The following is a 12,125-nucleotide window of genomic DNA, read 5'->3' as shown; positions in this document are numbered from 1 at the left end:
GTTTGTTTTTTTAACTATTTGTTTTTTAAGCTATTTCAATCTTCTACTTCAGCAGCACATGCTTAAGTAGATGATGAGGTCAGTGTTCTTGTTCTTTGCCTGTAAAGCACCTGGCACAATGAATTCCTGGTCTATGAACAGATCTCCTAGTCATTATAGTCAGCCATAAATTCTCTGTAAACTAAAAGCCAGGCTAAGAAGTAAACTTGAACAGCTGCAGAGGATGCTCATATCAAACATCTTTTGCCATCTGATTCTTCCAATGCCATTGCTGCATCATTTATCTAAGGCTCTCATAAAATGCCCATCACTGGGAAGTATCTGTCTATGACAGCACTGAAGCAGTTCAGTAGCACAAAGCACTATTTGCAGAAGAAAACGCATTACACGAAGTTGGAGTGCAACACAGTAACGCTTCCATTACCCCCAAGTAGAGTACCCACATGCAAACACTGTACTGCCATACGGAGTCAAAATAGGGAGCACTGACAACTGTAAACCAGAAGATGACATGCAGTGGGAGAAATCAGCAGAGAAGTTATCCAGGATAAAAGCAAGTATGACAAAGTACATGGAAGTGTGAAAGAGAAATATCTTCTTACAGAAACTCCAGACTTTGAGGGGAGGCAGGGGGGAGGGGAGAAATCAAGAGATGAGTCAGTCATCAGTAGCATGAGACAAACCCGAGTAAAAACCAGGAACATGAAAATATTATTTGACACCCTTCTTACAGTTCTAGATCTGCTAAGATGATGGATCACAAACATTTTCATCTCCCTTTTATACTAGGATTCAAAAAGAATATACACACCCTCACAAAATGCACTGAGTTGCCATATAATATACTTGGATTGAAACAAGATTTGCACTTTGGGGAAAAAAAAAAACAACAGTATAAGAATATTCCCTCTCATATTTCTCCAGAAAATTTCTTTTTAAAAATGTGACAAGGGCACAGAGATTGGACGTAGAAAAGCATTTTTCTCCTCACGATATTCTGCAGTTGTCTGTATTTCACTGAAGCGAATGAGCAGGAGTCTGAAAAAATTAAACGCTTTAGAGTGCTAAAATCAAAACATAAGCAATACAATTTTTTAATTTCAATATTTTAAAGTACAGAAAGTGGAAACTATGAATATCAAATACAAATTTAAACAAAGCGCTTGTCCTCCCCTAGAATAATCAACGTGAACTACTTATAGAAACTTACAAATTTAAAGTAAAATCGAAACAAAATAAATACTGTACATACACTTTCCCTGCCTGCAGGCAAAAGAGGATGGGAAATACTGTTATGAATTGAAAAAAATGCTCTTAAAGCTGCAGCATCCCATTTCCCAGACAAATACTTAACACAGTAGTGCGTTTTTGTAAAAAGGAAGACACACATACACCGACCCCTACTAAGCAGACAAGCTAGTATTTTCAGAGACATTAGAAGGAAAGATAGAAATTAGACTATGAGAGTAGAAAAAGGCGACGAAAAGACAAACGGGCCAGCAAAACGTTACTACAAAACTAGTAAATATAGTCAAGAACTAGCCCCCTTTTTTTTTTCCTTTCAAATTCCGCTTTTTTTAAAAAAAAAAAAGATTCACCAAAGCATTGGCAGCAATAGACATTTCCCAGCAGAAGTGACAATACATATCAATATAATCTCTTAAAGTGATCCCTTTCATTCCCTTCCCACAGCATGAAACTCTTATGGCTTAATTTATATTAAAAGTAGAAAAAGTCTTTTTTTCCAAACAGAAATGCAGCCTATGAAGAACATGCATTTCCTTATCAGTGCTACTTATATTTCCCATCCACTGCATGATTTATCATTCATACGCTCCCACAAAGAGGGTTACTAAGGTGTTTTTTGTTGGTTGATTTGGTTTGGTTTTTTTTTGTTTGTTTTTTTTTTTTCGGAAAAATGGATGTTGCAGCTTTTAATCTTGTTTAACCACAAATAGTAAGGCCTTGGTTCCATTTATATTTCTTCTGTGAAAGAGCAGCTCTGGTCTCACTCAACCCCAGAGCTACAAACAGCTTTTAATGGTCTGGAAGTATTATGTGAATGAAACTCTGGAAAGACACTAGATTTGGGGGTCACGGTGTGTGTGTGAAGGGACGGGTGGGCATGTGGAGCCTAAATAGGGCACTAGTTATACGCTTGTAGTACCAGGTCATTCTAGCTTCAGTTCTGCTTAGTCTCCACAATTACCAAAAAAGGGGTAGCAAGATTCATATCAGCTTTCGAAACCCTACAAAGATTTTCAACATTTACAACTTCATGGCCTTGTGAATGAAGGTAGCTTATGCCATACAGCAAAGACTAGGGAAAGCTGAAGCTTTTAAAATGCGATCATGACGCTGTGCTCTCTTATATCTCTACGAAAGGTAACACAAGCACTTCAACCACCAAAAAAACCAAAACCCCCCAAACCTCCCATGTGATCAGAAAGCAACAATTTTAACTCTCAACACCTAACCCTTTCAAAATTGTCTTTAAGAATGGATTCATGTAAAGTATTATAGGTTGCATAGGTAATCTACCTCAGAGGTCAACAAAGGCTACCTTGTAGCCAGGGTTTATTAGCAAGTATAGTAGTAGAAGAAAAGGGAAAGTTGCTGGAAGAGTCTTTGACATAGTTTCTAGGTGGTCTTTCCATTTTCATGTTTGTTTTTTTTTTTCCAGTTGCAGGAACGTGAGAACTTAGAGAATGGGAAAACCCCTAAAATATTTCATTTCCTATTGTTCTGTCTACAAAAAAAATTAAGTTTTATGCCAAATCCAAGTTCTCTGACTTTTCAAAGAAGTTTATCCTTGAAAACAAGTTACCATAGCAGGCTTAATTCTCTTCATTATCCAGTCAGTGTTCCCTACTCCCTCCCTCTTCCACCCCAAGTGAGACAGCAAAGAAAAAAATAGGGCTTTTTCTCTCCACTACAACAACACAAGGTTCAGTCCATCTACAGCAAGACTGGTGCAGTAAGTGTTTTCATCTAGAACACAAGAAAAATATCCCTACATACAAGTACACAAAACAAGTGAGGTCACCACATCCTCTTCATGAGCTACCAGGAGACTTTTCTTTTTTCCCCTTTGCTTTTTTTTTTTTAAGGTGTTTTGGTTTTGTTTTTTTTTTTTAATACTGCTTATGGCAATTTCTTTTAGATTACTTGTTCTGAGGTGGAACATTAGAATTAACTTCTGCTGGAAGCACAGATATCTGAAGAAAATGAGAATGAACCTCTGCCTGTTGAAAGCCTATGAAAAGATTATTTTGTAAATTCATGACAGCGGAGAGCCACTTTGAAAAAAAAAAAAAGGTAGAAAGTAGAGTAAAGAAAGACTAAAACCAAGAAGAAATAATATATATGGGTCCAGCCACATCTGTGTTCCAATAGTAAGATACAGATAAATAATGCAGATGGTCAGAAAAGAGACTTTTTATAAGCTAGTCACATGTACAAGAAAGCATACTCCATATTTTAAAATTCCTTACTCCAGATTCTATTCTGGCATACTTCCATTTCAGATAAGAGTTCTCAAAAATCTGCCTTTAAGAAGAGTGAGCTTATTCTTCATTCTGCTCTGAATCTGACTGCTGCCCTAAACTGGAATTTTCTGTTCTTAAAAATTATACAGCCAGCAAAAAGAAAACAGTTTAGTTTGATATGCTAAAGCTAAAACAGTTTCCAAAGCCTGGCAGGCATTAATCCATTTGCTCAAGCTTAAGCACAGAGAATATTTTTATGTGTATATAATTTTAACTAATATTGACAACATAGTTTATTTCTTTAACTTTGGTGAGAACATATCACAAGATAGTTAAAATATTCTCTTTTAACTATTTCCATCTGGAAAACATAGCACCTGAGAACAGCAAGTACTTAGAGTCACTTTCATCACCTGTAGAGTACCTCTTAGCTTATCTTTTGCTTTTTCAAAACCCTTTGTTACCTCCATTCCCAATAGTCTAAACAAGGTTGATAGCTTGCATTAAATTAAAAAAAAAAAAAAGACTGAAAACACGTTTTTGTGAAACCATAATTAGCAAACAAAAAAAGGTCAAAAAATTCACTCATACGCACACACACAAAACTACAAAGTCAAGTCAATACAATGTAAAAGCAGGGCTGCAAAAAACACTCCTAACACTCCTAAGTTACTATTTTCAAGCTCCAGAGGAAGTAAAGCCATGAAACCTGACTTATTTGCAGTTGCATTATGTTTTGATGTTTCTCAATTTAGAAACAGGGTAACATTGTGCTAGATGGTTTTGACCCTACAACAATTAAGAACACCTGGCATCAGAACTATTTCCATAAATCTGTAAAGGTATGTGTAATCTAGCCTAGATAAAAATAACTCTGCACAAGTATTCTGGAAAGTCCAGCTGAATTTGTTTTTAAACCACAACAAGAGAAAATTATTCCAGTATAGAATATGGAGGAAGGAAAAACTGGTATGGAAAGTTAAATCAATTCAATTACTTGGACAGCTATGCCTGAGTATTTTTACTCCTAGCAACCAAAAAAAAAGTCCCAAACAACAAACAATATTGTTGTTACTAGCATATTAATGTTTTCATTTTGGCTGGACCCTGCAAAATGCCCTTTTTCCAGAATCAAGTAAAAGTATTCCCCTTTCTGCCTTCATCCCCATCCCCCAAAAGTTAAATATTTAATTTTATATTACAGAAAAATACAAATTTTAAATCAAAATTATTTACAATAATTCAGAACTGGCATTTGCTATCAGCTCTGTATGAAGCCTGACACAAATGATCATTCCGATACCAGTACGCTACTTAATGCTTATATATGCACCAGTTAAGACTTTCAATTGGCTGTCTTGCCCAGCTTTGAAAGCAACACACATTCTCCTGCCTTCCTGACTCTTCAGTAAAATGTGTTTAAAGTACAGTAAAATTTTAATGCTTCTTCCATGCTACATGAAGTAATATGCCAAATCTTAAGACTGCAATGTATATCTTATGAGTTATTTCAGAGTAATTGTTCTGAAGAAACATGTATCTTAACTGATGTCCCTGTTCCTCCAAAAAGATGTATTAGGTTTCCCTCCTTTGTACCTGCACAAATACAATTTCAGGGAGCCTTTTTACAGAAGAAATTCATCGCAGACAGATCATCAGGAGGTAAAGTATGCACTCCAATTTGGAGGAAAAGGGTGCAGTTTAAAACAAGTTAGCTACTGGACTGATATAAGAAGATTCTTCTGTCTTTAGGAGTCTCTTCTAGTCCATCAAATAAATAAATCTGTATAAAAGAGGACAGGTCAAAAAATAATCAAGCTGGCAGAGAATATGCAACTTGCAAGTCAACAGAAACCCAGCCAATAGCTTACAAAAAGCAAGAAAAAAAAAAAAAAGATTCCATATGCCTTAATTTAAAAAATAATTAATAATGCATCTCACCCCTATTTAAGACTATAACCTGAATATCAAATTTAGGAGTCCAGACTAATCACAATTAATGTGGCTCTCCACTGCACCAAACATACATTATCAAAACAATTAAAAACTTTCACATTCTTAAATCTAAATTAATAACCCCCACAAAAAAGTCTTCCAAATAAATAGGTTTTTAAAATGAATTTAAAAGTTGTCAAAATCTATCAGAAATAAATTATTGATAAACCACCTTCATCATCTTCCCCTCATTAATTAGGTCAGAAACTACCAGCAACAAATGATATTCAAGCCCTGATGAGAGACCATTTCTCACAGTCCATGTCTCTCTGAAGATTTCCCCATTCCCGTATGGTTATTGCTGAGCAGGTGTGGCACAGTGAAAATGCAGCATTGGGTTGTTTTTTGTTTGTGGTTTTTTTTTTTTTCTTTTTTTGTTGTTTTTTTTTTTTTCTTTCTCATTTTTGTTCATCAGGCAGTGTTTTATATGGTACATGCAAGTCTGCTTCAAGCAGAGGAGTAACAGCAGCTCCAGGCTCTGTTGACCTCAATACTGGTCTGTGTAGGAAAGACAGCAGTAGTAGAAGTAGCAGCTACATTAAACAAAGAAGCGTGCGTGGCCATTCCGGTTCAGCTTCAAGATCTTCCCAAGGCGCTGTTTAGCAGTTGCCATTCCTTTCTTTGGACGTTTGCCTGAAAAATGAAATCAAATACTTCAATGAGGAATTTCAGAATAATTTTTTATCACAGTAGAACAAAGACAAAACCCAGCTTTCAAGCTGAAGCAGGCAAAATTTTCACCTGAATCAATTAAAAAAAAACAAAACAAAACAATTCTTCGTTTGTTTGTTTGGGAGCAAACAAACATGGAATCAGAATTGTAAAAACCCAGGAACCGTTTTCCCTAAACTCTAGCTAGCATTATCATAAATAAAGTTATTATGTTATTTACAAACATTTCCAGTCTAGGGAATGGCAGTGGTGAGATAGGGAAGAAGCTAAACTGAGTTTCCTTAATTTTGCACAAGTTATTCCCTTGAGTAAATTATAGAAAATAAACTAGAAACTAAAAACTAAGTAGTGTGATCATGATACTATTTTTTGAAGTGTCACAGCTTTTAAACCTTCACTTTGATAAACAAATCTGATTCAGGCCAGTCTTTCAGAGTATAGTTGTGGTCCTGTTCTCTGTAATAAATGCGTAACAGATACACCTGCAGAGGTGCAACAGTAACTATCAAAGTTTCATCTGGCCACGCACCCAGTTAGATCTCTCTTAATTCCACCTCCACACATTCTGTGCCAATATTTGAGTGTCCAACAGGATGCCCGTTTTATATTTTTCCTCAATCTAAGCTTGTGCTTTTTTTAGTTTCTGCATCCAACAGCTCTTACTGATGTTTACAAGCTCCTTTTCCCAGTCTTTGTTTTTTTTCACCCTGGCAAGAGGACCACAGAGATAAACATTACCTTTTGTTGCCTGGTTGCTGATAGGGGGTGGATTTGATGCTGGCCTCTTTGTTGGATGAAGTGGTACAGACAAGGATGTTTCACCATATGGCCTGTCAGGGCTAAGGTTGCCATCGCTCAGCCGACATTCTCCTTGAATTAGATTGGAGTCTCGTGTATACTTGCCATGCTGAAGACTCAAGCCGTTGTTGTGGACTATACTTCTGTTTTCCTGAACCTTATGACTGGCTTCTGATGCACCCTCTTTCTTGATATATTTTTGAGTTTTACTTGTATCCTAGTATGGAAATGAGGAAGAGAAGAAACGTGAAAGTTATTACCTCCTGGCTACAAGTTCACTCCAGTTTTTCTAACTATTCTACTGTATCTTTGAAAAAGATACTTCAGTTCCACCAGTGTCTGACCACTTTATACCGGCCACTATAGCAAGCCATACCATAATCATTAACCACTTAAATAGGCAATTTATTTTCAATATTCAGCTGGTGAGAGAACAAATGCTAAATTGGGAATTACAAACTGTAAGGAGTATTATGTCATTAGATACTCTTACAAAAAAACCCCTACAAAGTTAAAATAACCTATTAAATAAAACTGTTATTTTGCAACTTCAATTGTTCTATTTAATTGTTCTAGTACTTCTAATATAGAAAAGTTTAGAAATACTAAAAAAGCTCAGAGTGTAAAACACACAACCTTTCATTTATATATTCCTTGCTGGATTCCACCTGGATGTCAGAAAGCAAAAATATTCCTACCTGCTGGCTGCTGAAAGGTTGTATCAGTTTGGCAATACCAATTTCCTAAGCAAGTATCTTTACTATAAATACTATCAACAGGTTCCACTTGTTCTGATGCTGTGGTTGGGAATAACAATGAATAAACAATACAGCGCTTCCCCAGTTAGACTGAATATAAATTCACACTTTTTTAATAAAGTATTTTTTATTTTTCAAGATACTCCTCTGAGCATCTCAATACTAGCCACTATGACAGAAGAGAGTTTGAAAGACAAAAACCAAAACAACAACAATGTAAAAAGCATAGCAAAAACATAATAGTTACCACCACCAGAAGTATCTATTATCAGATATGCAGTGTGGAAAGACCTGTCCACCATGCTTTCTGTACTTACAACTTCATGATCTCTTTCTCCTATAAAAATGTGTTCAAAGTGTTTGAAGTATTGCTTTACCTGAGGGGTAATCTTCGAAGCTTCATTCAGGTGTCTAGCCCATGCTGAAGTCCCCAAGTCTCTTTCTTCTTCCTTCACAGACCTACCTAAAGAGAAGTTCAACAAGCTTAAATTTTAAAATCAATAACAGGAATTCAAAGGTAATTATACATTTGAATGACTTTGAAACAAGAAAGAAAGGAAAATACAATGGAAAATATTTCCCAAATACAAAATAAAGTTGTCAGAGCTACTTGGTTCTACACATTAAATTGGGAAAACAATCTCAAGGTATAAATACACCTAACTAAAGATCCATATACCACAGGAAGAAGGTCTGACAAATATAATCATTCAAATTGGAAGTACTGATGTTGAATACAGATTACTTTCTTGGTTGCGCTACAGTTTTCTACCATGGCTCTATACCATGAGCAGTTCATAAAAAGATGCAACATTTAGTTTTCAGGTATTATTGATTGTATTGTTTCTAAGAACTGATGTGCTATTCATCACAATGTTGATTAATTATTAAAATCATTACATCAATGTTGTACAAGCACAACATTGCAAGATCTATGCTGATAGGTCTATAGAAGAAGTGTCCACAGTTAATTTGTAAAATTAAGGGTATCCCAAGACACCAATCCAATTTGAATTTGGAGCAACCACAAGGTTTTGCAAAACCTGCTAGCTAAGAAGCAGAGTTTCATCTTCTTCACCCCCAGAGTTTGACATGTATTGGGTCTGGCCAGAACGAAATTTCTTCCTAACAGTCCATACAGTGCTATATTTTAGGTTTGTGACTAAAACATTGTTGAAAACACACCAAAGTTTTGGCTGTTGCTGAACAGTGCTTGCACAGTGTCACACCTTTCTCTTTTCCCGCTCTGCCCCCTTGCAGTAAGTAGGCTAGGAGTAGGCAAGAGATTGGGAGGGGACATAGCCAAGACAGCTGACCTGAACTGGCCAATGGGATATTCCATACAATGTAACACCATAAAAACTGGGGTAGAGGAAGAGGCTGGTGGTCTTCCAAGGTAGTCATTGCTCAGAGACTGGCTGGGCATCAGTCTGCTTACAGAAGGTAGTGAGTGATTGCCTTTGCACTGCTTGTTTCTCTTCCTCTTTCCTTCACTTACTAAACTGTCTTTCTGTCAACCTGTGAATCTTCCCATTTTTGCTCTTTCTATTCTCTACCTCATCCAATGGGTGGGGGAGAGAAAAGTGGCTGTGTGCATGCTTAGCTTCTGGCCTGAGTCAACCCACCACAATTTAGAAACCTGGATATTATGTTTTCCATAAAGTTACAAAAACGGAAAGGCACTCTAAGTGTCAGTGTGGTTTGCTGGTTGGGGTTTTTTGTTGGTGGCAGTGGTTTTATTTATTTATTTATTTGGTTACTGGGTTTTAAGGACATACAGCTTCAATTACCAGAACACAGTCTATGACACCACGTTAGGCTTTCCTGTTATCCATGTAAACAAAAATCAAAATAGTTCTTTGAATTAGCACCCTATTTATTGGTGAGGTTCTGCTTGTTTCACATCAACAAAGCTGTAATTCTCTCCCATTTCCCTCTCAAACAAAGAATTTTCAATCATAATGGCTCTCTTTCTCTCTGGTCCAAGAAGTGATTTTGATTCCTTTGAGGGGATTAGTGTTAATTTTCTTCTGTCTGTCATCCCAAAATGCATTTAACAGATGTCTGTTTTCCAGACATCAAAATGTCAGTGACAAAAAAAATTATCTCTGAATTCTTTTCTTCAAGATTACAATCTCCTTTAATGCCCTGCATTCATAGCAGAATTTCAGGCGTAAAGCCAAATACGCCTTCCAAAGACGCATGAAAAATCACCAAGCAGATTCCTATGGATACCTAAGTAACACAGATGCCATGAAAGCTTCAACCATGAAGGTTCTGTCAATCTTTTCTGAGGAAGATTACACTTTCAATAAAGAGACTACACTTTCAATCTAGTCATACCTTTTCCCTCTTGTAAGGATGTCACTTTTAGGTGACAATATTTAGAAGTATTCTGATGACCTCTCAAGCTAGGTTTGTCCCAGTTTTCAGAAGCAACGTTTACTTCTTATAGAAAAAAAATCCAAAACAAAACCAAAGGACACACCTTTTTAAATGTCCATCTGATTTACTTAAAAACTTGACTACAAATCTAAAAAAATTAACTTTAAGTGCTCATTCTGAGCAGTTTGTCCAAGAGCAGAGAGCAGTAGTGCCATTAGTTCTGATACCTACCACATTCTATCGTTTTGTGGCTTTGAGATGGCTGTCTGTCTTTATGCCGACTCCTGGGGTAGCTTCTGTGTTCCTGAAGAGAGGTTCTTTTATCTGTGCAGTCTGTGCTTTGAGTATGACTTGGTAAACATGTAGTATAGTGCAATCCTGCCATAGAAAGCATGCCCTGAATAGCTTCTTCTTCTGTACTTGTCGAGGTAGGACATTCCCTAGAAAAATATGGAGCATTAAACAGTTCAAAATAGAACCCTAAATTTCTCCAAAGGAATGATTTTTACATTGGTATAAAGCAGAACCACAAATATGTGCACAAAGGTCTAACAGTTTACAAACAAATGCTCACAATGTGCTTACTTTTTACTGTGAGTTTCATTTCTGGATGGCTTCTGGATATTTTGATAATGGTCTCTCGTGACCTTAGACTCCTCTTTGAAATTTGATGTTACTTCTTGTTTCTCATCATCACCTGAGCTTTCCGACTCCTCTACAGAGGAATCCTTCTGCTGAAACGAGAAGAAACAGTGTGCAGAATGGTCACTAGGCCTCCTAAATAGAGATGCTACCTTAATTTATGCTAAGTAAAAAATTCAAAAGCTTCTAGGTCCAACTTTTTTATATATATAGTATTCAGAAGGCAGTTAATTTGAATATAGCAACTGAGATACTATACATCCAAATTTTGTAACACTGATCAGCACATGCTCCAGCAATATAGAAAGCATGTCCGAAATCCATTTTCTTACAGAAAACACTACACACATTAAACCATGCACAAATCATTGTATTCTCTTTAAAGAAAGCATTGATTATTCTTATCTTCTGTATTCAAAGAAAAGGAAAAAATATGAAAGTATTTTTTATCCATCCAAGCAGAATGGATGCCTGTTACACATAATGGGACAACACAACCTGCCCTAAGTAACTGCTTCTGGTTCCTGCTCTCACAAAAGATAACTTTCAGCAGCAGCATCTCTCTTATGAGTAACAGCAGCTCTCAGGTAAATCCAGAACACAGCAGGAACAGAGACACAGCAGTTGTTGCCCCTCTTACAGTGGCACAGCCTCATTTCATGAATGAAAGGGCTTTTCAGCTCCTGCTGAGATTACAGCTTACATGGGCAGGAGCTTCTCAAAGATGGTGCAACCATATGTGACACACTATGCCTTTACATGAAGCAAGGGCTACAAATAGATATATTGCATCTCAGTAATTCAGACTAACCTATTTTCAACAAGCACAGAGAATGCTACAATTTTTTTCAAGGCAAGGAATATACATGGTATTCAATAAAAGCATTGAAAGTGGAAGATCAGAATACAGAGGAATCATAATCCTTCAAGACTGACAACACTATCCCTATCATCAAAACCAGAACTGAAATGAATGAAGTGCATCATATCACCAAGGGATGTTTTTATACAATAGCTTCATTCTCAAAAGCAGCTTGTTAATCTTTGACACTTGGAAAGTGACACAAACAGGCAATTAAGTTATAACTATGACTCAATGTTAATAATAAAGCTATTATCTTGTTTTGTTAAGATCTTCTTTGGTGCAATATAAAAACATAAGAAGGATTAGTTAATTTTGGATATATCATTACAAAAAACAAATTTAAACATGCAGAAAAATTATTCTATTAGATACTATTAGAAATTAGGAAGCAGAAGAATACAGAAGGAACTAAAAGTAAATGGCATTAATATAAAACATTTCACTCAGTGACAAAGTAATCCAAAACTAGCTACATTCTCCTGTGAAGAAGAAATATATCACTTCTGAATAACTATTGATTCT

The 12,125-nt window shown here is 36.2% G+C and overlaps 1 protein-coding gene across 1 annotated transcript in view; it reads right to left on the bottom strand.

Moving 5' to 3' along the window:
- Positions 1 to 5,596: 5,596 nt before the first annotated feature.
- KDM7A (lysine (K)-specific demethylase 7A) overlaps positions 5,597 to 12,125 on the bottom strand; it is a 42,931-nt gene continuing 36,402 nt past the window's right edge. Inside the window, exons 16-20 of the mRNA XM_010285793.1 lie at positions 10,682 to 10,830; positions 10,328 to 10,536; positions 8,089 to 8,174; positions 6,894 to 7,170; positions 5,597 to 6,116 (exon numbers count right to left, since the gene is read on the bottom strand). Of these exons, the coding sequence (XP_010284095.1) occupies positions 6,022 to 6,116; positions 6,894 to 7,170; positions 8,089 to 8,174; positions 10,328 to 10,536; positions 10,682 to 10,830 (816 nt within the window). The 3' untranslated portion in view covers positions 5,597 to 6,021. The remainder of the gene's footprint in view (positions 6,117 to 6,893; positions 7,171 to 8,088; positions 8,175 to 10,327; positions 10,537 to 10,681; positions 10,831 to 12,125) is intronic.

Source organism: Phaethon lepturus, unplaced genomic scaffold (genome assembly GCF_000687285.1).
Source record: "Phaethon lepturus isolate BGI_N335 unplaced genomic scaffold, ASM68728v1 scaffold6414, whole genome shotgun sequence".
Lineage (NCBI taxonomy): Eukaryota > Metazoa > Chordata > Aves > Phaethontiformes > Phaethontidae > Phaethon > Phaethon lepturus.
Note: the sequence above shows the minus strand (reverse complement) of the source record. Positions and strands in the feature narration are given on the sequence as shown.